General features: G+C 36.6%; 1 protein-coding gene across 12 annotated transcripts; it reads right to left on the bottom strand.

The window, feature by feature from the left end:
- Nucleotides 1-1,220: 1,220 nt before the first annotated feature.
- LOC108610921 (uncharacterized) lies at nucleotides 1,221-26,070 on the bottom strand. 12 transcript variants are annotated; one of them, XM_089463998.1, is made up of 10 exons: nucleotides 25,907-26,070; nucleotides 24,201-24,497; nucleotides 22,755-23,875; nucleotides 12,046-12,245; nucleotides 11,661-11,979; nucleotides 10,706-11,590; nucleotides 8,589-9,877; nucleotides 7,562-7,618; nucleotides 4,760-6,311; nucleotides 1,221-3,825 (listed from the first exon to the last, which is right to left on the bottom strand). In XM_089463998.1, exons 3-10 carry the CDS (start codon nucleotides 23,599-23,601, stop codon nucleotides 3,146-3,148), a joined length of 5,829 nt encoding a protein of 1,942 aa, XP_089320124.1. In that variant the 5' UTR covers nucleotides 23,602-23,875; nucleotides 24,201-24,497; nucleotides 25,907-26,070; the 3' UTR covers nucleotides 1,221-3,145. The 12 variants fall into 12 exon arrangements, with proteins under 12 accessions (XP_089320124.1, XP_089320115.1, XP_017858788.2 ...); XM_089463989.1 differs by lacking the exon at nucleotides 24,201-24,497; XM_018003299.2 differs by lacking the exon at nucleotides 24,201-24,497 and having other exon boundaries at nucleotides 22,755-23,767.
- Between the last annotated feature and the right edge of the window lie 11 nt (nucleotides 26,071-26,081).

Raw genomic sequence — 26,081 nt, 5'->3', positions numbered from 1 at the left:
AACACACAAATTGAAACAAATTTTTTGTTCATTTAACAAGAATCTTGATTATCTCGCTAAAAGAACAATATTAAAGTAGAAATGAATGTGGGCGGACAGAGCTATTAAATAAATTAAGCACGGACCACAAAGAGAATTTCTGAGACAATATCCACCATCTCCTCCCGAACTGACCCCCTTGCTTGCCCTGCAATGTGCCGTCCCAGCAGAACCAAAAGAACGCCCTCTTGGCGATGTAGCATCCTGCCAGAGCGTGACTCCTCCAAGGATCAAGAATGGCCATTATTGTTCTTATTCCCATTGCTATTTAGTTTACTCATAGTCAAATGGTTGACATCTTCAATCCGGATTCAGATAACTTCAAGAGATAATTCACTGAAACTCGCGACTGCTGCGATCCGCATCGAACGAAGCGCCAACTGCAACTGAACGCACAGATTTGAATTGCGCCAAGCCAGAGCTCAGCCGCAGCCGCAGCCTCAGCCTCAGTCGCAGTCTCTGACTCAGACGTTTCCTGATGCTAGTCGCTTAACAGCGTAGGACTTAACAGAGCTCTGTTAACTAGCTGAAAGCGACAACATTAACACACACACACACATACAAATGTATATACACATTCGCAGCTTTATGAATGAAATTTTATGCTTCACGCTTCCCGCTCTTCCATTTGGTTCACATATCAACAGTTGTCAAGATATTTAATTTGATTCTAATTTAAAAATATCTAAATGTGTACAGAAGAGGCAGCAAGTATTATTTGAAGAGCTCGCCAAGAATTCGAAAATGAATTATTTAAAAGAAATTTATTCGGCCATAAAAATAATGCAGAAATGAGACATTTATCATAAAATAACAATTTGGGTAATTTATTCTAATTATATAGTAATTGCCAAATAATTAGGATTCTTCGCAAATTTGGAGTGCGCAATTGTTGCCTAAATTTAGTTGGATATGAGTATATATGTTTGGCTGAAATATTAAGAAATAGTGCAACATCTTACAATTTCGAAAATAAACTTTGTTATCCATATAATGAGAAAGAGTTTTACATTTATACGATTTGTCTTTCGACTCTCTGCAATGCACGCCAGGGTATCTTCCATCGAGCACTCTCGAACAGGGCGCTCTTATTATTATTAAATTCCTTTAACAATATATTTTGTTCACTAAAATTCATTGTCATCCCAAACTCCCACAAGAAAAAACACATTTTTGTTGACTTCATTTTAACTTTCAAAAGTTTATTCAGTAATTTTTTATTTTTTTAGTAGTTTCTCTTGGTTTCACTAAATATGATCTTAAATTATACAAAAAATGTATGCACAATTATTTAGCCAATCAAAGTGTATTCAGTTTCAGAATGATTGATCTAGAAATTAGACTTCAGTTTCTTAGGAAATCAATGAAATCAAAACAGAAAACAATTAATTCATTAATTTACAGTGTCCGCAGGTGGGCGATGAGCACCGAGAAGGAATAATTAATATAATTTGTAAATTAAGTACGAATGAAAATTAAACAATAAACTGATCAAATGAAAACAAAAACAAAAAACTACGCAACATTAACAAGTATATATTAAAAAAAAAAAAAACTAAAGAATTTATTCGTTTACTTTTAAATTTGGGGCATCATCTAACACGATTTTCAGTATTTACAAGATCTTTTTTCTTTATATATATCATTCTAATTATGTATGAATATTTTATTCAGTGTTAAGTTTTTTTTTTATAGACTTTTTTTTTTATTGACAGCTAGAAAAGTTGTACTTCATCTGCTTTGCAACAGACTGCACTTGGACTACATTTTATTGTATAATTTGTGAAATATGCTTTATCATATAATATTTAAGAAAACGAAATGAAAATCGGTTGCTTTTCCTTGGGTTCTGTTCGCTTAGAGCGTACTTAATTCGTATGCTTGGTTTAACATGGATACAGTGAACGCTTTGGGCACTACGACAAATATCACATAATGAGATCAATTGGATTTATTTTGGGTTTTGCGTTTGTTTTTGTTTTGTTTTTGTTATATATTTGTGAATTATATATATGTTTGTGTGTAAGAATGTACGATGTCATTTGAACTTAACATTGCCTACAGATTGACTGGTGGGTTTATCATTCAATTATAATATTCTTCTTCGAGCAAACTCTTCAGTTTCGTTCTTATTGTTTTCTTAAATAAAGCAAACGCACATTGCACAATAAAATGTGAATTATTCAAGTGCAGCCTGCGGCAAAGTGAACAACAAAAGTCTTGTTATTTACGCGTAAGGTATAAGTATATATAGGCTCTAGTAAGTAATGAATTGGTGTTCTTGTTTGAACTTAAGTATGCATTACAATCTTTTCGATAATCATCTTTTAGATAAGTACAAAAAATTAACAATTAAAATAATCTTGTACAACTTTTCAAGCGTCAATCAATTCAAGTTTGCCCGAAGCATTTGAAATATATAATATATATTCATATAGTTGTGTATTTTGCTGGCCTAATTTATACATACATATATAAGTAATTGTTTCATATTTCATTTCTTTTCTTTTCTTTTCGCGTTTGCATTTTTCACTTTCCATTTGATATCATAGTTAAAATATATTGTATATATATTTTGTTTTGTATAATTAGGTATATGCGTATATAAAACTTAAAAAGAATTTAACCAAAAAAAAATATATATAGATATATGTATAGATATATATATATATATATATGTATATATACACATATATACGTGTATGTGTGTGTATGTGTATTTGTATAGTAAAATAGTAAAATAAAACAAAGTAATGTTTAAAACTTGTGTACTTTTTGTTGATTCTTATTGTTAACAGTTTTGTGTGTGTATGTGTGTGTGTGTATGTGTAGTTGGGCTGAGGAGAGGCAAAAGGACATAGAAATATGCCCTCTGCTGTTCAGTGTCTTGACATAGGGTGGGCTACAGAGACAAACAGATTTAGAGAGATAAAGTTATTTTCTTAGAGAGAGGGACAAAGGGACAGAGGGACAGAGGGACATAGGGACATAGAGACAGAGAGACAGGGGGAATGCTGAGGTGGGTGTTTGCTGATCCGCTGCTTTTCCTGCTCAACATTGTCAAATTGCCCACGTCATTTTTGTTGCTTCCATTTGGGCTCAGTATTTAATGACCCAGCCCTGCCCCCAGATCCTCCTGCTGCTGCTGTTGTTGTTGTGGCTGCTGCTGTTGCTGCTGCTGCTGGGGCTGTTGCTCCGCCTCTGGCATGTCCGCCAGCTCGCTGTGCATCACAATCTCAATGTCGCCCAGCTCCGCGGCAGCCTCCGCCTTCAGAGTCATATCCTCGACACGCGACAGCTTCTGCAGCGAGTGCAGCGTCTCCTCGTTGATGGTATGCTCCGGCGAGATGTTCTCCTTGAGCTCACGCTTCAAGCTCAACGGCATGTGCACTGCATTGCGTTCAGGTGGCGACGGCGACTCGGCAACATTACTCAATATCGGCGATATCGTCGTGGCAGCCGCACTGGGATTGACATCCAGTTGCCCTGCACTGCTTGCGCCATCGTTGCCAATATTGAACGAGAGGTTCGGCCGGAACACTTGCTTCCTCAAGTCGCGCAGCTGACGCGACGCCGTGTCCAGGAACGAGCTACCGCCACCGCTCGTCTCCAAGCCAAATGCTCCCACCACGCCCGACCCGGCACCCTGCCCCGCTGCTCCTCCTGCCGCTGCCGTATTGCTGCTGCTGCAGCTATTGCTTCTCGCTGGCGGCGTTGTCTTCCGTGTGGCCATAAACGTTACATTTACGTCGCCACTGTTACCCATTGTTGTGTTTGTTGTTGTATCTGCAAGAGAGCATTAGAAATTAGATATAAGGAATGCAGGCATGTGAATGTTAAATTCATGAAATGATGAGTTGATGTTTTTATGTTATTGTATCCGGGATTGCTTTACCAGGGTATCACATGTAAGTTCTATACGTTTACTATTTAAGCATATCAATTTAGTTGCATTAGTTAACAAAATATATAGATTGAAGTGTTAAATCTTCTAATATTCTAAAATTCTTATGTAATTTTTAATATTTACTTTTTATATTTATTCTACGAGAGCCCAAAGGTGCTTAATCTGAGTCGTCTATTCTACTGTGGTGAACTCAACTAAATTAATTTTATTTTCTAAGCCATTAAGCTTTGATAGGCTCTAACTAAGTTTAGGCCTTTGAGTAAGCTAACAAATGGAATAGAAAACACCCACACATTGAATATACTTAACGTAGAAATAACCCTAAGAACGTTTGTAACATAAAGTAAGGATATATGTGGAATCATGCCTGCATAGTTAGTTAAAGTGAAATCTCTTCAGCGACTATCACTAGATCACAATTTTTAATGTTGAATATGTAAGACTAATTTTATTTTGTTGAATCCATAAGGTTCATGTGAACCATGTAAGGCACTAACAACTATAATATTCTATACATTAAATATATTACATATCAATCAGCATTAATGTTAAATATGACTTTTCAATCATATTACACAATTTTTTCCATTTTATCGTTTGGATGTGCCCTATTTAAAATATCGTATACTATATCGTATACCAAGTCTTAATACATTTTCTTTAGGCCATAAAATATTCCCTGCATCAAAAATTCTCTAACAGCAAATGACTAAAAATCTTGAGGCAAACGGACAAATTTACAAAATATTTTCCTCACATAATCTAATGCAACTATTTTAGAATTAAATGAAATTGAAAATAGTTTTGACTAACTCTGTGCGTTGTTTGTGAGTGGAGCCATGGCTGAGGCCGGAGCAGCCGCTGGCTTTGATTCCGGTGATGAGCTGCGCTGGAACATGGTGCTCGGATTGAACAGGGTGAGCAGCTTGTCCACAGTGGTTGGATTGGCAATCCAAGATGATTTGCGTGCACGTGTCGCCGGTTGCTGTTGTTGTGGCTGCTGTTGTTGCTGCTGTTGCTGTTGACCCCTTGCTGTTGCTGTCCCTGTGGAGTCCAGCTCACTGCCAACTGATGCTGCTGCCGAGAGTGCTGCACCGGCTGCCGAGTCTTTGGTCAGTGTGATATCATTGTCGCCAAACACAGCAATGGGGCAGCTCTTGGCAGCAACTATTGCCGCTGGCTCCGCACTGCCAGAGCTGTCTGTTAGATCGGTGGAGGCCCCGCTGCTGCTGCTGCTGCTGCTGCTCGTTGCACTGGATATGGGCGAGGTGCTGCATGAACTAGATGATGTGCTGGGTGAGTTGGGCGACAGCTTCTGTGTCGCCGCCGACTCCCCATTTGTACTTTGTTGGTGTGCGCTGCCATTGTCAGCGGCGGCCGCGGCGGTGGGTGGTGGCAATGGCTCCACAATGATCACGCTGCTGATGGGCATCGCTGTGGTTGTTGTTGTTGTTGCGGTGCCCGTGACGGCGGCTGTCAATGTGGTCGCTGCTACGCTGCTGGTTGCCTCAGCCAGCTGGGCGGCTGCCTTGCGCGCCGACTTCAGCATCGGCGTGGGGGGCAGGTGAATCGGTGGCGTCTGCGGATCCTCGTAGATGCGCGAGACGTGAAAACGCGAACGCGGCGACACGGACAGCCGCTTGATGGTCTGTGTGGATGAGGTCACCGATGCCATCGATGGCAGCGAACTGGACGTGGGCAACTGCGACGCGGCCATCACATTCGGAGTGCTCTGGCTCAGCAACAGGCCGCTTCCGCTGCTGCTGCCGCTGCCGCTGCCAATGTTGTCGTCGCTGCCGCTGCAAGCAATGCCGACGGTGGCCGCCGGTATGGACATGCAGCTAATGGCCGAGCGCGGATTCGGCGGATGCTGCGGTGGCATTTGGGCCAGCGGCGAGGTCAACGGGCTGCTGATCTCGTTGACGCGCGACACATGAAAGCGGCTGCGATTCGGCGAGGAGGACGGCGATACCGTGGGCGGACTGGGACCCGGCGAGCGCAGACGCGCATTCGTCTTGCGCTTCACCTCCAGTTTGGCAGCCGGCGTGGGCATTGCGGTTACTGCTAGCGCAGCGGTCACAGTGCCAGTCGCTGCGTCCACCAGCGGCCGACTGTGGCACGTTAGCGATATTTTCCGCGAGCCCAAGTAGTAACCGCCGCGACACCGATTTATATAGCTGTTGCTGCCGCCGACGGCACCGTTGCTGTTGCTGCTGTTGCCATTGCTGCTGCTGCTGCTGCCGCCCACGTTCGCCGCCTTCTCCGCCAGCTCCAGCTCCTCCGCCTGCATCTTCTCATTGCGCGAGCACATGGAGCGCACTGTGCCCAGTACTCGCGTATAATCCAAATGCGCATCGCTGCCAATCTGCAACAACAAACATCAAACATATAATTCCAAATGGAATGCATTAGTTTTAGCTCTTGATTGATTTATTGATTTTGTATTTTAATTTCAATATTACATAACGATCGTCTTGGCAGAGTACAAATATTTGTAGTAAGCATGTGCACAACTAAAGTAGACCTTTCTGTCCTTTGAAGGCTTTCCAATTGTGTTAATTACTTCTTAATTAATTTGATTAATGTTTGTAATTCGAAATTCTAATTTTAATATAAGCAATTTTGGGTCAAGAACCGGACAGCAATGACTGAATATTTGGATTGTATAAATAATACTATTTTATTATGATATTTATTCTATCATTATCATTGATTACCATTACTATCAATGAAGTAGAATTTTTGCGGGGTTTATCAATGATTTCTAAGCCCAATTTTCCTTAGCTTTACAGCTTTACAAATTAACTGGAGATCGAAAACATAGATTATGAATATAGTGGTAAATATAATTGAGACGTAGAAAATCAAATTTTTATTGCTCAAGAACTATGTTGGATAAAGAATAGAAAATAGAAAATCCCTATGAATATGTTGGGTAGTGTTGACTATTAAATACTCTCTTTCCAGTTAATCATTCGAAAACTTTGATTCATCGGAGTGAATATCATTGCGAACTATATCTATCTATTCATTACTTAAGTTCATCTAGTTCAAGAGCCATTTGTGATCTTTATGAACAATAAATATGATATATTGATTTATGATAACAAAAAAAGAGGAAATAATTTAAAGAACAAACTAGTTCGATGAACTAAAGCAAATTTAATAAATAATATATATTGAATAATTCTAGCTTCAATTTAGTATAATTAGAATTTCTTCCCATATTCACTAAATTTTTAATTAACTGCTCTGATTTTTGTTTTTTAGCTGTTTTTGGCTATTTTTAGAAGCGTGTTCTTCAGTTATGCACGCTCCCATATAGTGCTCAGAGGAAAATTGTTGATCGTGCTCAGCTTTTGCATTGTTTTTCGTTTTGCTATTAGCTTAGGTGATTTTTAACAAACGAAGTTGCAGCTGTTGAACTATTGCAATGTTAGCATTGTTAGCGGTTTTTGTTTTGTTTTAATACTTATTATTAGTGGTAGCAAAGCCAATAATTCGTTGCGATTATGCCCGGCAGGCGGCAGAGAAGTATATAGAGAGAGAGTTATAGAGAGCGAGAGCGAGGAACGAGAAGGAAATTTGCTATGATGTTGTATGGGATTTACTTACGCTATCCTGCGGCATTGATGTTGGCGGTATAACTTTTACTATCGGCACTATTGGCAACTTTTGCGATGAAGGAGTTGGTATTATATTATATATATGTATATATAACAACAACAGCACGAAATGAAAATGATTCAATTATAAAAATCAATCAACAATCAACGCAACGCACAAAACGCACAACTGCGCGCACTACAAATATTTTGTTTGGATATATAATTCTTGTTTGGAATTCGGCTATGGCCAAAATCATAAATGTCATTTACACGGGCTGCACTCTATAGATTGCAATTTGAGCAGAAACCAACATTTAAATAGAATTACAAATCGAAAAGTCAAATTCATTTTATATACATATACTTTTCTATATACTCATTGTATTCCATATTATCTCCCTTTTTTTTAGTAAAACAGAATACAAATAAAAAATATATTTTAAAAGACTCTAACAAACATTTAAGTACTTCTAGAGAATCTGCCAAAATATAATTTAATATAAATATATGTATATATACAAAATCATTAAAGATTTTTAAGTTTTTAAAAGAATTTTTCAGTTGAAAAACATAAACTATGTTCTATGTTCTATGAATCTAAAAACAATTTTAATCTAATTCCATTCATTTTATTTTTATATTTTGTTATAAAATTATTATATTATATTATTATATGTATATTATTTATTTTTAATTTTTCTCTTATATATCATATTTAACACTTTTGATAACATTTAACTGTGATCAAGGCATATTACTTTTGTCATAAAAAGTGCTTTACATATGCTAAGGATTTAATTAATTATTGCAACTGATTAATTAAATTATACCCCTTGTGTAATTGACATTGATATAGATATACAAATTATTAAATAAATAAAAATAAAATGAACACATTAGCTTCATCTCCTGCATTGAAATCGTATTAAAATGTAAGATATTTATGGCTATTATAATTATTATATAGGCTGTTTGTTGGGTTCGGCGAGCGTTAGAAGAGAATTCAATTGTATATTAACGTTTGGCTGACTTACCGTTAGACGCTTGGGCTCATCATTGATATCGATTTGGGTGATCGTCTTGTTGGACTTGAGCACCTCGGCAATAATATTCAGACTTTCCACCTCTAGTTTATTGTCACGAATGTCGATGCGCTGCAGCTTGCTGTTGCCGCCAAAGGTCAGGATGGAGGCGAGCGTCTCGATGCCCTTGGCACTGAGATGGGCGCTCTGCAGGCCGAGAGTGGTGAGCGTGGTGTTCTTGATCAGGCTATCCTTGATGGTGGCCACGAAGTCATTGGACAGACAGTTCTTGCCAATGTTGAGCAGCTCCAGCGAGGAGCTGCGCGAGAGCAGCTCGGCTATGCACGGACCGCAGTCCTTGGTCAAATTATTGCTCCAGAGAGCGAGTGCCTTAAGGCCGCTGGGCGCACGATTAGCCGCTTCCAGCGTGGGATCGACCAGATGGCGACGCGACAGTGTATCGTTCTTGGTCAGCTTCTCGGCAAGATGCGGATCGGCCACACTACTTGTGCTGCCGTCCAGCGAATTCTCGCTGCACAGACTGTCCGAGCTCTGGGAACGATTTCGGGTCGACTGGTTGAGGTAGGTGCAGCTGGTTTCCACGCGACGCAACCCGCTGCTGACCCCGCCCGGCGATGTTGATGGCGGCGGCGGCGTAGGCGTCGGACTGGGACAAGGGCTAGCAGCGAGCTCCTTATCAACAGCAGCAATCGTCACCTTGGGCCCCGCCGGCGCCACAATCACCTCGGGTATCACCGGCTCGGACGGCGGGGCGAGGTGCACAGCTGGGGCCGTCGTGGACGCAGGCGTGGCCGCCTCCTCAGCCACCAGCAGGCACTCAGTCGACTCACTGGCTATAGTCGCCGTCTCAATAGCCATCTCCTTGGCCATATCATCCAGTCGCGTGCTCTCCAGCGACACCGACAGCCGACTAAACTCGTCTGGCAAATGGCGACTTATGTCGCCCTCCGATGCGCTCTCAAATGCCGAATCCATGCTGTGCGTATCCTCAAAGTCGTCTCCAGCCTTCGCATTCTTATTCATGTCCAGCGGTCGTGAGCCACTCGGCTCCTCAATGCCATTGATGCAGTCGCTCTCTTCGGCAGTTACTTCGTATATCGCTGCTGCCTCGCCGGAGGCGCCGTCGGCCTCAGCCGCTGGTATTTGGTTTATAACTTGATTATTATTATTATGATTGTTGTTGTTGTTGTTAATATTATTGTGGGAATTTGCATTGTTGTTATTCTGTACACAGGTTGCATTGGGTTCAACGGTTTTAGCCTCTGTTGAGGGAGTAATATCTGCAAGAAATAAAAGTATTAGAAAATTATTGAATAGATAAGAGGGAGCGGCAGGGGAGGGTAGTAAAGTTAATCTAGATCAGACACTACTATATTGTATGTAGGAATAGAAACATGAAGTGCAACAATGATTCAATTTGCATGTATAAAAACTCTTAGGGAATATGGAAATCTTTGTTATTCACAACAAACTTCTCCAAATATTCTTAAATAACAAAATTAACTTATTTAAAATATATTGCACTTTTTTTTTAATACCATAGATCGGTATTTTTCCATTCCCATCAATTTTTATATATAAAGAATATTTTAGTAATTTCAATTTTACTGTTTTTTTTTTTTTTCTATCTGCAACATATTTTTAAAAATATTCTTGAATCAACAATTATTTTGAAAAATAAATAAAATATAAATTATAGTAATAAAATATATGAAATGAATATTTACTGTTTCCAAATAAAGTTTTCTACATAAGCTACTGCTGCTACCTCATACACAAAGTGTGATACTTTCGAATAGTTTTTAGTGAAAACCCATACATGCTTTAAATATATATGATATACATATAAGAATTTTGAGCAAATGGTTAATGCATACAAACTCATATAATTCACAACCTTACGTTCAATATGAACTTTAACTAATTTATACAATCTATAAACTCTAAAGGAAGATAGTGTTTCAAAACCCAAAAATTGAAAAAGAAATCGGTCCAAAAAATGACCTGCAAAATCAGCTGTAAAAATTTTAGTTTCATTCTGTTAGTATTAGTATGAGGCATTAAATAAAATATCTCGAAGAAAACATTCAATAAAATGCATATATTACCACATAAGTTGCGTTCGTTTTGGGAACTTTGCTGTTGCTGTTGTTGTTGTTGCTGCTGCTGATGCTGATGCTGTTGGATGGCTGGAGTCACTTGCTCCAGACTTGGACTGATCACCGGCACAGCTGTTGTTGTTGTCGACTCATCCATGGATGCTGTCAATGTTGCTGTCGATATCAATTTGCCAGCCACATCGTAGATATCATTGCTTATCTCACTGATGTCCTCGGAGCAGCAGGCGGCTAGAGTGTCGGTGGATATGTTGGATGGCGCCTCCTCGCTGCTGCTATCGCTGTTCATCGAAAGCAGTTTGTCCAGCATCGATTGGCCAGTTGCACTCTGATTGCCGCCGCCGCCCCTCAGAGTGCGCACCGTGTCCTCTGTATTGTCATCGTCCGCATCATTCTCCACGTCCACTAACACAGCAACTGCTGGCTCGCAGCTGCCGAGTTCTTCCGTGGGCACCGACGATGATGCCGCTGAAGTCGCCGGTGTTGGTGGCTGCTGCTCCACTACGGTCTCCATAATTTCAACGACGTGCGACGCTGTGCTGGCTATCGCAGCCTTTGCCTCTGAGTGCTCAATATGGCTATCCAACTGCACCGGCGCTGTTGTCTCCATGGGCGACACAAGGTCATCATCCTCAATGGCGCGCGCACGCTGCAGCGGCAAGCCACTGCGACGCTCCAGTTCGATGGCCTGGAGTATCAGTGCCTGCACCAGGTACTTGGCTCCCTCGTCTCGTATGTTGTTGTTGCTAATGTCGATTAGCTCAATGCTGTGGTTGAACCGCAACATATCCGCAATGTGCTGCGCATCGGTGCAATCCAAATCGTTGTAGCCCAGCCACAGCTCCTTCAGTATCTTGTTGTGGTACAGCTTGCAGCCTGCATAGTTGAATAGTTGAATCGTTAAAGCATCATCCAAACACACAGACGCCAATGCTCACACACTTACAGAAATTGGTGAGTGGCGGTCCCTTGAGGCCGCAATGCTCCAGCTTGAGCGTATGCAGATTGGAGGTGCTCAGCGCGCTACCCAAATTCTCGGCGCCCACCTTAGATATCTGGTTGCCCTCGGCATTCAGCAGCTGCAGCTCCTGGCTGCGGCCAACCATGTGCGTGCAGAGGCCCCAGCCACGAACCGTCATCTGTTCCTTGTTGTACGAAATATCCAACTCATGGGCAGCCTCATAGTACTCAATCATCTGGCAGAGTGCACTCAGGCAGCTCTCGTTCAGCGGGCACTCCGACAAATCGATGACCTTGTACTGTATCTGCGGGTTCGATGCGTAATAAAACATTAAACAATTGCATTTCGAGCCGTAAAATTCGCCACCTACCCGCATGAATATCTCCTCCAGTGGTTCGCAATCGTTGGGCGTCAGCTGAATGCCTTTGAGCGATAGCAGCGGCTGCCGCGGCAGGTGTAAATCCAGCGATTTCAGGTGCTCCATAATGCTTTTCAGCGGTATTGTGTTATGCTTACGGCAGGATTTCACGTACAGATCGGTGATCTCGGCTATGCTCGACACCTGGCATACTGCAAAAACAACACAAATATTGAATAATTAATAATCATTACAATGTATACACTATATATAATCATTTCCTTGGCTATGCATGTTGATATTTATATACATTATACGCAAATTAAATCCCATAAGATTATCTTAAAATATACATGTGCATAAATCATTCATAAAATATTTAGCGAATAATTCATTTCATATTCAATTACATTTCAAACGCCATAAATTCTTTGAATATACAAAGTTTATGTACATTTAAATTGCTTGTGAATAAAATAAAATATACATTTCTATTTTCTATTTGGCTCACGCGCGCACACGTCACAACTGGAAGTGTTTATATATATTAGCAATATAGAATGTATATATTAATACAAACATATCTGTGCATATATATACATATATACTATACATATATATCACAACATCAGCAGCTGATCCAAATTCCGCAATTTGTGATCAAAAATACATAAAAACAAAGAACATTGTTGACTCTTCCGTTTGTCATGCAATGCGACAATTTCAAAAGAAATACATTGAAAGAGACACATGGTCTAACTGATAAACTGTGAAATACCCTGTATATGGCATAAATAGTTTATAAAAGTAAATTAAATAAAATTATATTCATATTAAACTTTGACTTTCTTTGCTTAACTCTTCAGTCATATGCCCCTTCTAGCTTTGGCCACAGGGTATCATGCTCCTTCTAGCTTTGGCCACAGGGTAGCAACATCATTTTGCTGTTATATGAAGTCATTCAAGCATTTGTCATAAATAAAACAGAGAGTCAAGCTGCTGGCGCGTGCGTGTCTACCCGCAAAACAACCAAAACGCATTATAATCATCTCTATCAGCGTCATCATCATCATCTAGATGAGTCGTAAGACGCAGACAAATTGTTCGCAAATGTCAAGAAAATTAATATATATATATATATATAGATATAGATAAATGAAATTGCGGCATTTCCAAATCGTGAACTTGTAATTTGCGAGTCGGACGAACCTGCTGTCGCCAGCTTTTTGGATAGACAAGTAATTTCCAGCTAAATTTAGATACACTTTATGATAATTTGACAGACGCAATCGAAGCCTGACAAAATCTGAACAGAATAAAAGTAAGTATTCCACTTTTGATATTGTACGTATGTCCATGTGGACATAGAGCTAAAATGTAAACTATATGTTTATATAGCACATTTGCGAATGCAAATGTTCGGGCTTTGGGGGCGTATCAAATCGTATTCAGTTTAAACATTTCTAGGCGACAAATAAACGTGAATCGTGCCAAATGCCAAGTGCATTGAAAGACATAACGATACAAAGCGAAAAATGCTAAAATTAGTTCCTCTTGAGAAATGTAAACAGATTAATCTATCATTGCATTAGCTAGCCTCAAAGAACCGGCAATTAAACGATCCATTTTAAATCAATGACAAAATTTGATGCCAACACGAAAGATGCTCGCACAAATGTTGAGATACCCTGGGCGAAATGGCTATAGTTAAGCGGGGTATATTGTTTTATAGTTTTATAATCTCAATAAAAAAAAAAAGCGTTAATTTAAAGAATAAATAACATATATTAAAAAATAAAATAAACAAAAAAATAAAAACAAAATGAATAAATAAATTTATAGTAATTAATATTAACACTATAAATATAAAAGCTATATATCATAATATTAATATAGAAATATTTAATAATTATAGAAATATAAAATTCCAACTCTTTCAATCATTAAATAATTATTATTTTAATATATATAAATGTTGATTTATAATATTACATTTTTTTATTGTAATTTTTTGTGTTATATAACTTTATAAATATGTTTATTTAGCATTTCAATTGATATATTGATACATACTAATCTAAAAATTAAAGGTTTTGTCTTTTGCCCAATTTCAGGGTATATTTCATTCGTTCCCTCTTGCCCACTCTCTTATTTATGCTCTTTTTTGTCTAACTTAGAATATTCTTCAAACAAAAAAAAAAAAAAGATATATATATAAATATATATTTGTTTTTTCTTTATTGGCAATCGTTCAAAATGTGTCTCATGCCGCTCAGTTTTCATGGCTTGTGGCATACGAGACGGACATCTGTTAAATGATTCATTAGTGCTCGGATACTAAAAACATCAATTCCTCAGAAACATTATTATATATATGTACCTATATGTAAACATATTTATACATATATATGTATGTATATGTATACCATATACAGCCTTTTCATTTTGCGCTGGCAGACAATGTGTCGTCCGACTTCGACATTTCGCTTTTTGTGTGTGCGTTCTACGTTAATTGTAAATAATTTTTTTTCTTTATTTTCATTTTTGTTTTTTTTTTTTTTCAACTGATAAAATATTTTCCATGAATGCCTCAAGTGCTCCCGGCAGTTTACGTTTGTCAATTTCACATGGCATTAGTTTGTATTGTTTTGTTTTGTTTTCGTGTAATTAAATACACAAAAACAAACAACAAAATATTAAATGCACAGGACTCAAGAGAGAGTCGACAGCAACGCAACTGACAAATTGTGGATTTCTAGCGCCAAAACCACGCCTCCAATGGCCATCGGTGTATATACTATATATGTTTAAGCTGTGGAACTCCAAACAAATATCTATTACAAATTTCAAACGATGTACTTTGTGAACAGCAATAACATTGCTTTTCTTACTCAGCATAGAAATTTAATAATATAAAGATTAACTGATCAAGCTAGAAATGCTAATGAAAATGCATGAAATTTCTTCATAATCTACCTATTTTTTTTTTCTGATCTTGAAAGAACGTGTTGAGAAATTTTGTTAATCAAGGAATAAACTAGTTTAATTTAACACTTCAATAAATGAGTTACTAATATAATTGCATAACTATAACTTATTCATGCATTAGATAATATTAGTTTAATAAATCATATGCTCAGTGTTAAATATAAATATGATTTCTTAATACTTAGCTAATAAAGCATTTCATTTAATATTTCTAGATGTAAAATATATTCAATCTATAATACTAATAGTAAAATGTTTAATCTATAAAGAAAAATATATATTTAAAAAAAAGAACCAATTTAAATTGCCATAAGCAAAGACCGCCCATGATATAACATAATATATCCACTCTACGCTCAGTCTGAAATACAAAGTAAAATTAAAAATTGGGCCTACATGAATAGCGCAAATAAACAAAATATATGAAAATAAGATGAAAGCAATTTGTGTCGTAAACAGCTTTCGAGTGTAAATAAACTATGTGAATTTCAGAAATTAGACTCGAAACACAATTCAATTCGATTCTACCAACAACAAAAGATACAAAAACAGAAAATTCGGCGTTTTTTTTTTTTTTTTTTTTTTTTGCATGTTATTTTTTTGTTACGCTGTTATCGCACCCATGACGATAAAATACATTGTGCTTACTTACATAAAAATAAAAATGACAGAACTAAAATTAAAATCAAACAATATCTTTATCAGAAAATTTGCTTTGTTTTCAGTGTTTATATATATAGTTTATATAGATTTGCAAAGGGTAGTATGAATTTAAGATCACATATGTAACACTTTGATATATTAAATAGTAAATAAATACATATTTTTAAGAAATGCAATTTAAATAAGCAACAAAATATGTACTTTTACAATTACAATTTTTTGGTATCAAATAAATTCAAGACATCTTAATATTATTACTATTTTGCAACATCGACACACATATTAAATCTATGAGGCATCTTCCAGTCGTGCATACCGCGTTCAATTATATTATTTAATTCATTTTTTTCTCCGCTTTGTTCTTATTAGTCAGCATTTGGACTGATAAATGTCAAATAAAATGATTGTTGAATAAATATAAATATAACTGTATTTAAGTGCTCATTTCTATTTTAATAGCATGCCTATTTTTGCCCCGAAAAATTGCGATTGTTGACAGAACACACAAATACACTTTATACAATTATTTAATAGAGCAGGAAATCACATGAAATCACATATATATAAAAGATATTAACATTGTGTATATTTATTTATTGGATCCTTTCGCTACACTTGGCTAGAGCCCAATCGTCCGATTTAATCATTCAATTATCGATCGAAAGCGAATTAGCTCATCCAACGGTTCAAGCTAAGAAAACAGCGCGTGCCTGCGGGCAGCTGTTGTGTGTGTGTGTGGGTGTGTTAGTGTTGTATGTAAATGTGTGTGTATGTGTATTTATATATAAACACACACGCATTTTGTGGCAATTGGCGTATTAAATGCTTTTCAATTTTTTATTATTCTATTGATTTTTATGCGTTATCGACAGGCGCTGCCTTCGAAAAGGGACGCCAAAGCCAAAAGGCAAAGCCATAAAGCAAAAGGCAAAAGGCAGCATACGCTAAAAGCCAAAACAAAAACACAAAAAATTTTTTCAATTAAATTGCTGTTAATTTTCTCTAAACATTTACTATATCTCGGTCCGATTCGAATTCGTATTTGTTCGCTCTCGAAACTTGTTCTCAACGTTTTTGCGATTTATTGAAATTTGTTTGCCAAAAACAAATCGAAACTGAGGACAAAATTTGTAGCTATAGCAAGCATCATTTGAATACAATAAAAAAATAAAAAAATAAATAAAAAAAACTAAATAAACAAATTGGCATCAAGTCGATAATTTCTTTAGTTCGCGGTCAAAACAAGTGATAAAGCGCCTTAATGAAAGTTTCATTAAGACGTGCATAAATCCATCAGATCCTAATAAAAACTGTTCAGTTTTCGTGGTTAATTTGGCCAACGAATTTGCTTATCCGTTACTTTTTTAAAAGGAAAAATAACTCTCGTTAGAGGTATCCGACTAGGAAATATCCTTTGGGAAAGACTATTCCTAGCTAGAGAATATAGGACTCAAAAAATATCCCGAAGGTGGAACAAAGCTGTTGCTTGGCTGTACTTTCTAAACATTATTAGTCTATTAATTAATATTAATAATATTTATTTTTAATTTCTGGAGAGCAATACGCAGAAGTTTATGCATATTAAAGTAGTCCAAGTCTTTTGGTATCTACATCTTTTATAGGTCTTCTCAGGTTATGTGAAATATTTTACGCCTTTGCCAACCTATTCAACGGTTTACGGTAGTAAAATGACATCATCTAACCATTCCCATACACATATTTATGTATATCTATGGGTATATAATGTTTATTTGCATGGCCTATCATTGATTTATCTAAAACTCTGGCCTGGCTTTTCACTTTTGAAGTCCTGAAAAAAATCATAACTGAATAAATTGAATTTCACCTTATCAAATTAACAACATAACTTGTATTTTTTATGCCCCAAGCCCCTTAAAAAACTGATTTTATTTATAGTCCTCATTCGTTATGCAAAACTTCGGCTAAGTGAAAACAAATTGGGTACAAAACAATTGTTATCGCGTTTTTTCTCTATTTGTTTTTTACTTATTTCTACGTAAGCAGTTGCTAATCAGCTTGAGCGCCGATGGACGACGACATTGGGAATCGTTTATCATTGTTAAAGAACAAATTCTAAGACAACGGCACACGAAACAAATGATGTATGACCAGATAAATAGCTCAAACTATATAATTAATTCCAATATATTTTCTCTTTTTTTATTCTTTGACATATTAGTTATAGAGAGAGTGGAATTATTTCCGCAACAAGTGACATTTCTGCTAAATGTTGAGATTAACATTCATATCTGCTATTGCGATGCTCGTTCATTAAGCAAGAAATAAGAGTATATTGGTTTAATAAATTCTGTATCTATGATCTATAATTTAAAATTGAATCTAAGGACTAGCAATTTACAATATAAAATAAAATAATGAGAAATCCTCATTTTTAATACATATTTTGAATAAATATAATAATTTATAATCCTATTAAAGCCTGAGTCTTTGAGTAATAAAAATATATAACCATTTGAATGTGTGGCAAGTCAGCAGAATAATTAGATTTTTAAAGTTCGTCCAAGAAATATACACCCATTCCCATTCCCCATTCTGGAGGCATATCAAAACTCAAATACCTATCTCATCAATAGGTTTACATCTAGTTTTCTAACGTGCTCTATAATCAGAGCAAATCGAAGAGTCTTTCTTCTCTTATCTTTTTATTCTCTTTCTTAACAGATTTTTCCTTGCAACCTTGAATGTATAATAATGAGTATAATGCAGTTGTTTACAGCCATCAATAACGCTTTTACTTGTTTTTCTTTGTGTTTGTTTGTTTTGTTCTTTGTTGATTTGCTTTATGCTCGATCTTTTCCTTGTTTTGCTTTAGTTTGCTTTGCTTTGCTTTGCTTTGCTTTGCTGGAATTGCATTAATTAATTACATCGAAATGTGCATTAATCGAGCTCGTGACATTTTTATCATCTTTCATTAGTACTTTGGGTGCTTACATACAAATATACACAAACACACAAAGATATATATTTTTGTATATTTCTATGTATATATGTATATGAATATTCACATTTATAAATGTGCGCACTTAAGTGTGTTCAGCAAAACGCTGAATTTGCATTTCTGTTATAAATTTAATAAATTAAGAGAAAAAGCTTGGCATAATTTCTTCATAAAGCTTTTAACTATATTCTTTGGATTCATGGCAACTATAAGATATAGATTATTTAGCAAACCTCAATACCCTCTTATTTTCAAGATTTTCATGTTTCAAGTATCGTATATATTGTATCGTATATATTGTGTATACCTTAGTTTAGCAACTAAGCTTCATGCTATGCATTTCGATTAAACACCAATTTCTAATATCTACAACTATATTTTCAGCAATGCATATAAGACAATCTATAGTTTCAAGTATCTGGTTAGCTGAACAGCTTCTCCAAATTTGAAATGTTGTTCAACCATCACTGCTACGAGCTGCAAACATCTTCAATTATTTTGTTTATACACAGTAAATATAAATATAAATATTTACTTTTTGTTTTAACAGCCAACCGACACGCCCAAACACGCCCTTTTCATGATGATGATGATGCTGCTCATTCACTCATTCACTTGAAGTTCAATTCTAAAGTTTTACTTATTGTCGACAATTCAAGGCAAATGAAGATACATGCGAAATAATGTATGTATAGCTAAGCTATAATAAAATGTGTTTATTTTATTCTTTTAATCAACCTATATAGTTTCTGGCAACTTTTTTGCGCTCTTCTTTGCCCTATCAAATAACTCTCAAAAAGGTAAACATATTATTGGTATAGGGTATTAAACAATACAAACTGTTTACATTAGGCACTATTTGCCTATTGTAGAGTCAGGCTCTACATTGAAAAGGGTCTTAGCTTAGCTTATGTAAGTGGCAGAAGCAGACCGAATCCATGATATCTAATTAATTGATAATGTCGATAACATGCCTCTGCTCTTACCTCTATGAATCAACCACATATCCAAAAATTTAAAGCCCAATATATCTTGAGTATAATCTTAGGCACTTTTTCAGGCATTATTCAAGAAGTATATAATATAAAATTATAACTAATTTCATAAAGTAAGAAAAACCGTAGCTATTTCAAAAATTGCACAGCTCTTGGGTATTTCCTAGTCGAGCTAGCGTCGACTGAAGCACTTTTACTTCAGACAAGGATGACATCACATGGTACGAGTTAATACACCTACAAAGCGAACCAAATGCGAAAAGACAAAAGCAGAAAAAGGAAAAGAAAACAACGAGAAACAAAAACTACTGCAAATCTAATAAACAAGATATAAACAAAGGCAAGAGACGAAGTCAAGCAAACAAACAATACATAGAGTCCACGCTCGCATACTTAAAGTATTTACACGCAGACTTATATCTAAATATACATACAATACACCTAAATAGAGGTAGCTATGTATATGTACATGTATGTATATATATGTGTAGAAACAAACACGCTGAACAAATCGTAATCGTAATCGTTTCTACAATTTATAGCATTTGCGGTGAGAAAACAGATAGTAGACAAATGGTAGACAAAAAAAGTAAGCCTACAACAAATGGAGCCGGTAAACAGCGGCTACGTAGAGAACGAGGGAATGAGTAAACGAGCGAAAAAGGCAGAAAGCGAACAGCAAAATACAAATGGTGAGCTTTATGAAGTGCGCGCAAATCTAAACCGTAACCGATCCGAGGTCCAAAAACCGACTCGTAGAATCTCACGAATCGCACAAAATTCGTATCTTATCAGCGATTCTGATGTTGTTCATCTTTATCGCTAGCTAGGCAAAAAAAATTAAAAACTAATACGAATAAAGCAAATAGCAAAATCAAAGGCAAACCAATCACTCATAGGCAATTGCAATAGAATGGCGACAGACCTAACGGCTATTGTTTAAATAAGGTATTCCAGATAAAAGCAGATTTTTCAATTGGCAAACATTGAACGATTTATAGACTCCAGATTCAGTTCTACTCGCAAACTAGAATATAGTCAAAAAAATGTCTGCAATTAACATAACAAATCAAGTGAAAACTTATTTTTTTTTTTTTATAAAATGCATTTCTAAGCAAATATTGCTGTTAGAATATCGTTTTTTAAGAATTTTATATATATTTTTATTAAATTGTTATGCGTATACATTTGTATTCAGTTTGTATATATTTATTTATTTTTATTTAATTTTTATATATTTTATTTTTATTTCTTGATATACGTGATATTTTTAAAGCGTATACGTAATATTTAGCAAGCTGCTTTTAAATTAAAGCTTTTTCAAATAGCAACTACCTGAACTAAGCTCTATAAAACCTGGAAATCCCCAAGTTATACATATGTATGTATGCACATATGCATATGTACATATTAATATCTGTAGAACAAAAAAATCAATCTACTCTAATGCATTGGCACTCACACCATTGTTTAATGTTTGTACACACATGCACGCGCGCACACACACACACATGTGCACAAATATGAAATTGCAAGACTGCACAAAACGGTGGCAACGTCGTCATCAACGTCGTCGCCGACAAACGCCCGCCCACCCGCACGCACGCAAGTGTCAACTGTCAACAACTCGCACTATGATTGAATTGTGCGCATCACTTCGCCACTGGGCGACTGTGTAAGAAAGAGAGAGCAACACAAGAAGAAACATCAAAATGAAATGCGCTTGGCAACAAACGTCATCATCGCCATTTATTGCGTTCCGTTATTTCGAGTGCAGCGCCATTCAGACATTCACTTAAAGCAAACTGCATAAATATTTGTGCGCACTTCATTGAATTGGCTTCGTTTCTTTTTCTCACTCTCTCCTCTCTTGTGGGGTTTGCCAGCCACCCACACATCGTTCGTTCTTCTGTTCTGTTTCTTCGTAGCCCCACTTCACTCTATCCCTCTATCTCCCTTACTCTCACTCTGTCATATAGTTCTTATTTGTGTTTCGTGCTTTGCGCACTTACCGGCTGCATGATCAATTGCAGTCTTTGCTTGAATGCCTCACCGAATCCTTTTCGCACTCGTACTGCTCGTGCTATCTCTTTCCTGCATCTTATTAATGTTCTTGTTATGGTTCTCTTGCTTTGCTTTAGTTTCTCAATGCATTTCATTCATTTCTACTTGCAAATTAATCGCTTTAATTGAATTAAATCACAGGAAGCGTAATTTACGAAATGTGTCTCAAGTTTAACTTCCGTGTTTGCACAAGTTCTCGCATAATAAGTAAAGTGAAGTAACGTCGAAGTATCCGCCAACTGAGCATAGCCTATAAAGACATAGCAAACTTGTCTATCCTATCACGTATTATACTACTTTTATCTATATATGTAAATCGGAAGCAAAGTAATTAATACAAGTGCCAATCGAATTAAGCACTGATTATAGGGAATTTCTTGTACATTTGAATTAAATCGTGTATTACATTACTTAATACAATTGATGTCAAGACTATAAAAACTTTAAATACATACATATATGTATATGTACATACATGTATTTCTTGAGCCTATAAGCTGTATAGTTCATCTAATTAAAACAAAACAAAAAATATCCTTTGAGATTTGTTATTAATATATTTTTATAAGAATTTTTTATTTATTTATTATTATTTTTTTTTTTTTTTTTTTTGTTAATTATTAATTGATTTAGTCAATTATTTCTTGATTTAGGTTATTTCTAATTGGCTACTATTAATATAATTTTTTAATTATTTCATCAATAAGCTTTAAAATATTTGCTACGTAGTATATTATATTATTATTGTTTTGAAAATATTTTCAAAGAAAATATACTTTGAAAAAAGTTTATAAAAGTTCTTACGATCAAAGAAATTCTGCTCATAAAAATCAAAACACTGCACTTCAGTTAATAGATTTTAAGCAGTAGTACAATCTTAGTATGTTTAAAAAAAATTAACCCTAAGTGCCCCAAGCTTAATGAAAATTCCTTGACTCATCTCAATTTATCCCGTTTCCAACCATTTTAAATAAAATCGTTTAAATAGAATTTTCACTAAGATTTGATGGCAATATACATATATGACTTACCTTTTTCCCACGGATTGGCCGGCTCGAGATATCCAGTAACAAGCTCCTTATCGCTTTCCGGGAATGAAACGCGACGCGGCATCGCTGTTGCACTAAATGAGCTATCCGAAAATTTTCGCTGCAGCAGACTGGGCGCTGTGGCATAGCCGCCGCTGCCGGTGCCGCTGTAACTGCTTCTGCCCATGGCCACGCCTATGCCAATAGCCTCGATCGATCCGGCATCGCTTCTGTTCGAGCTGGAATTGGATGCAAGCGAATCGGTTCGCCACACGGCGCTCTGTTTGGCGCCGTGATAAATTCTTATTTTCTGTTGTTGCTGCGTACGCATCTGAACATCGAATGCTGGTTCTGTCACTGTTTGCGATTCGTTCGCAACGCCAACTGCGCTGGCAGTGCTTGGGGCAGAGGCAGAGGCAGCGACTGAGGCATCAGCTGTTGTTGCTAATTCGGTGTGCGCTGTCGCAGCTGACAGCGGCAATGGCGTCGATGTATTGTTGGCTGTCACTGTCATTGTTGCTATTGCTGTTGCTGTTGCTTGACCCTCAACAGCTGCAACGGCAACGGCAACGGCGTCGGCAGCAGCGGTATCAACAACAACATCGACTGTTTCTTGTTCCGTTGCACTTGTCGATGCTGATGCTGCCGCAGCTGATGCTGATGCTGCTCCTGTTGTTGGTTCTATTGTTGCCGTCGCGTTTGCAAGGTGCGTTGAAATTGTTGGCTCCGTTCCATTGCCAGTTGTTTCTGTCGGGGCCATTGCTGTTGTTGTTATTGTTTCTGTAGCTGTTGTTGGCGTTGATGTTAATGTTGCATTTGGCGCGACATTTTCATCAATTTTATTCAACATGATAACTAGACTAATTTCTTTTCTTTAAGTTTTCTGTTTCAATTTAAATGTTTATTTTTTTGTTGATTTTTTAGTTAATGAAGTTTTCACTCTTTCTTTTTACATGTGCATAAATTTATATAAACTCCGTTTATTTGTTATTTTTACAAACAATTTCCTTGGGTCTCTTTGGTTGTAACATTTACATTTTTACGGAAATTTCAAATGCAATTGGTCAACAAAATCAAATTTAGAATATAAATGTGTGTGTATGTACGTATATACTTGGTCACCACTGCAAATAAAATTCGTGAAACAATAAACTTTTTATATACATACATACATACATTACAATTCACATATCACCAGCACATTTCATTCTAATCAGAACATTTACAAACACAAAATTTTCCTCTCTAAAAAACGCACACAAAATTTTCCATGTAAAAATGCTTTCAAAACAAAAGTCAAACGAAAACGACAAAAAAAAAAAACATCGGCATTGAAATGAGCGCCCGTTGCTCTCTTGCTGTTCCGTTCTCTTTCGTTATCTCTCTCGCTCATGCTCTCTGTCAAACAACGAAACGACGACGCAAAAGAGAATGCCGTAAAAACATTACCTAATTGTTGTTATTGTTTTTGTTTTGTTGCTTTTGTTTCACATTTGCGAGCAAAAACATTGGGTGGAGGAAGGCGCCGTAGGGCGACTGTGTTGGTAGGTTCGACAGCTCTGCCGCTATTTGGTTGTTTTCATTTTTTTCTACATTAATTCCATGCCATTGCCGTTGTTATTGTTGTTATCCGTTTTCCCCATGCACATTTTGTATTTTTGTTTACCACTCGGCCTGCCTTTCTCTCATGAGACGTTTGGTCGTGTATGTGTATGTGTTTGTGTGTGCGTGCGAGTAACACGCGCCCTGTTGCATGCAAAATTCAAATTAAAAGCCAATTGCAATTGGTAATTACAAACTGTCAAGAGGGACGGACAATCGCGCACGCTCTTGATGTTATTTCTATTTTTTGTTTTCTTTTTTGGCAATATGAGTTGAGTATTTGTTTAGAATAAATATAAATTACGTCACATTCTATATCTCTCCCTCACTCACTCCTTCCTTCGCTCTCTCTTTCTCTCTCTTACACTCTCCCGCTGGAGAGTGAACTTTATAAAAAAAAAACACTGCATTGTTGCTGGCAATGTATATGAACAAAGGATTTTATTACATTTAACTTTAGTGCATAGAATTTTGGACGCAATGGTATATTTTTATTTTTGCTTTCAATGGGTGCTAACTTTTTCTTTGCTTTAGGCGCTATGCATTTCCCTTTATCATTTCACATTTTATTGTTTTTTGTTACACTTTGACATTTAGTTGCTTTTACTTTGCACATTTTTTAACCATAGCTGATTTATAAATATACATATATTTTTATTGGCACATTCTTGTGCAGAAATATTTTGATTTTGTTACACAATATACATTTCACTCGAGGCGTGCCATTAAATTGACGAGAAAATAAAACATACAAAGTAACTAAATCGCATCCGAACAACAACCAACAACAACCGATCACAAAGACGTTTAAAATGCAAAAGGTAGAAATCGAAAATATGAGTAGCAGCAGGAACACGCACTGACACTGCTCTCCTCTCTCGCTCTCGCTCCCGCTCTCGCATCGGAGGCTCCCTTGCTAACAGTGATGCGCATTGCAAATCACGACAAAATATTAATTTCATTTACAATCTTATATATTCACATTGAGATAAGTTATAAAACATCAAAATCTATGCACGATCTACATTGATTTGTATGTTATGCATTTCTTCAAATTATATAGATATAATTCGGTTATATTTTCTCGCGCATCTACACTTAACGCAGCAAGCACGGCACGCGCACAGATCTAATTTTGACAGCGCGCACGGCGTTGCCAGAGCGACAAAAGCGCAGTTTTTTCTCTTATCACAGCTAATTTTACACGAAATTATGTTTCTTATATATGCAATTCTTTTGCATTTGTCAATAGTTTATGAATAGGATATTCAGTAAGCCCTTGTTCAAAGGACGAAGCCATAATTTTGAAACAGCACATCTGGCAGCACACTTAATGTCGCGCTCTTTTTACGTAGCTCTCCCCTCCCAACATTCTGATTTTACGCACATAAAAACTAAATTAAACTCTATTGATATTTGCGCAAAATAAATAAACTAGTGCGACAACTTTAAAGTAATGAAATTGCATTTTTAAGACCAGGACACGGCACGCGGCATATCTCTTGTTTTTAGAACCACAACACAAAATAAAAGCATTAGTGACGAAAAAAAACCTTTTTGTTTGGAAATGTCCTTTATTGTTTGCTTAACTGTCGCGTATGCATTTAAGCGCGTTCCATTTTTGCACATTCGGTTTACAAAAAGTAGACTAAAGCGTTTAAAATGTAGCTATGCCAGAGACTATGCAGTGTGGTCACTGTCGGTATATGACAAAATACACACAGTGTA

The sequence above is a fragment of the Drosophila arizonae genome, chromosome 3 (assembly GCF_054131065.1).
Source record: "Drosophila arizonae isolate 15081-1271.41 chromosome 3, UAZ_ARI_1.0, whole genome shotgun sequence".
Taxonomy (NCBI): domain Eukaryota; kingdom Metazoa; phylum Arthropoda; class Insecta; order Diptera; family Drosophilidae; genus Drosophila; species Drosophila arizonae.
This window is presented reverse-complemented; position numbering and strand designations above follow the sequence as displayed.

What these genes read in the sequence shown, in the direction of transcription:
- LOC108610921 (XM_089463998.1), bottom strand. Translation starts at nt 23,601, where the DNA reads ATGTTGAATAAAATTGATGAAAATGTCGCGCCAAATGCAACATTAACA. An exon ending in GGCCAATCCGTGGGAAAAAG is followed by an intron (nt 12,246 to 22,754) that starts GTAAGTCATATA and finishes TTGTTTTTGCAG; the next exon opens with TATGCCAGGTGTCGAGCATA. An exon ending in ATGAGCCCAAGCGTCTAACG is followed by an intron (nt 7,619 to 8,588) that starts GTAAGTCAGCCA and finishes TCATCGCAAAAG; the next exon opens with TTGCCAATAGTGCCGATAGT.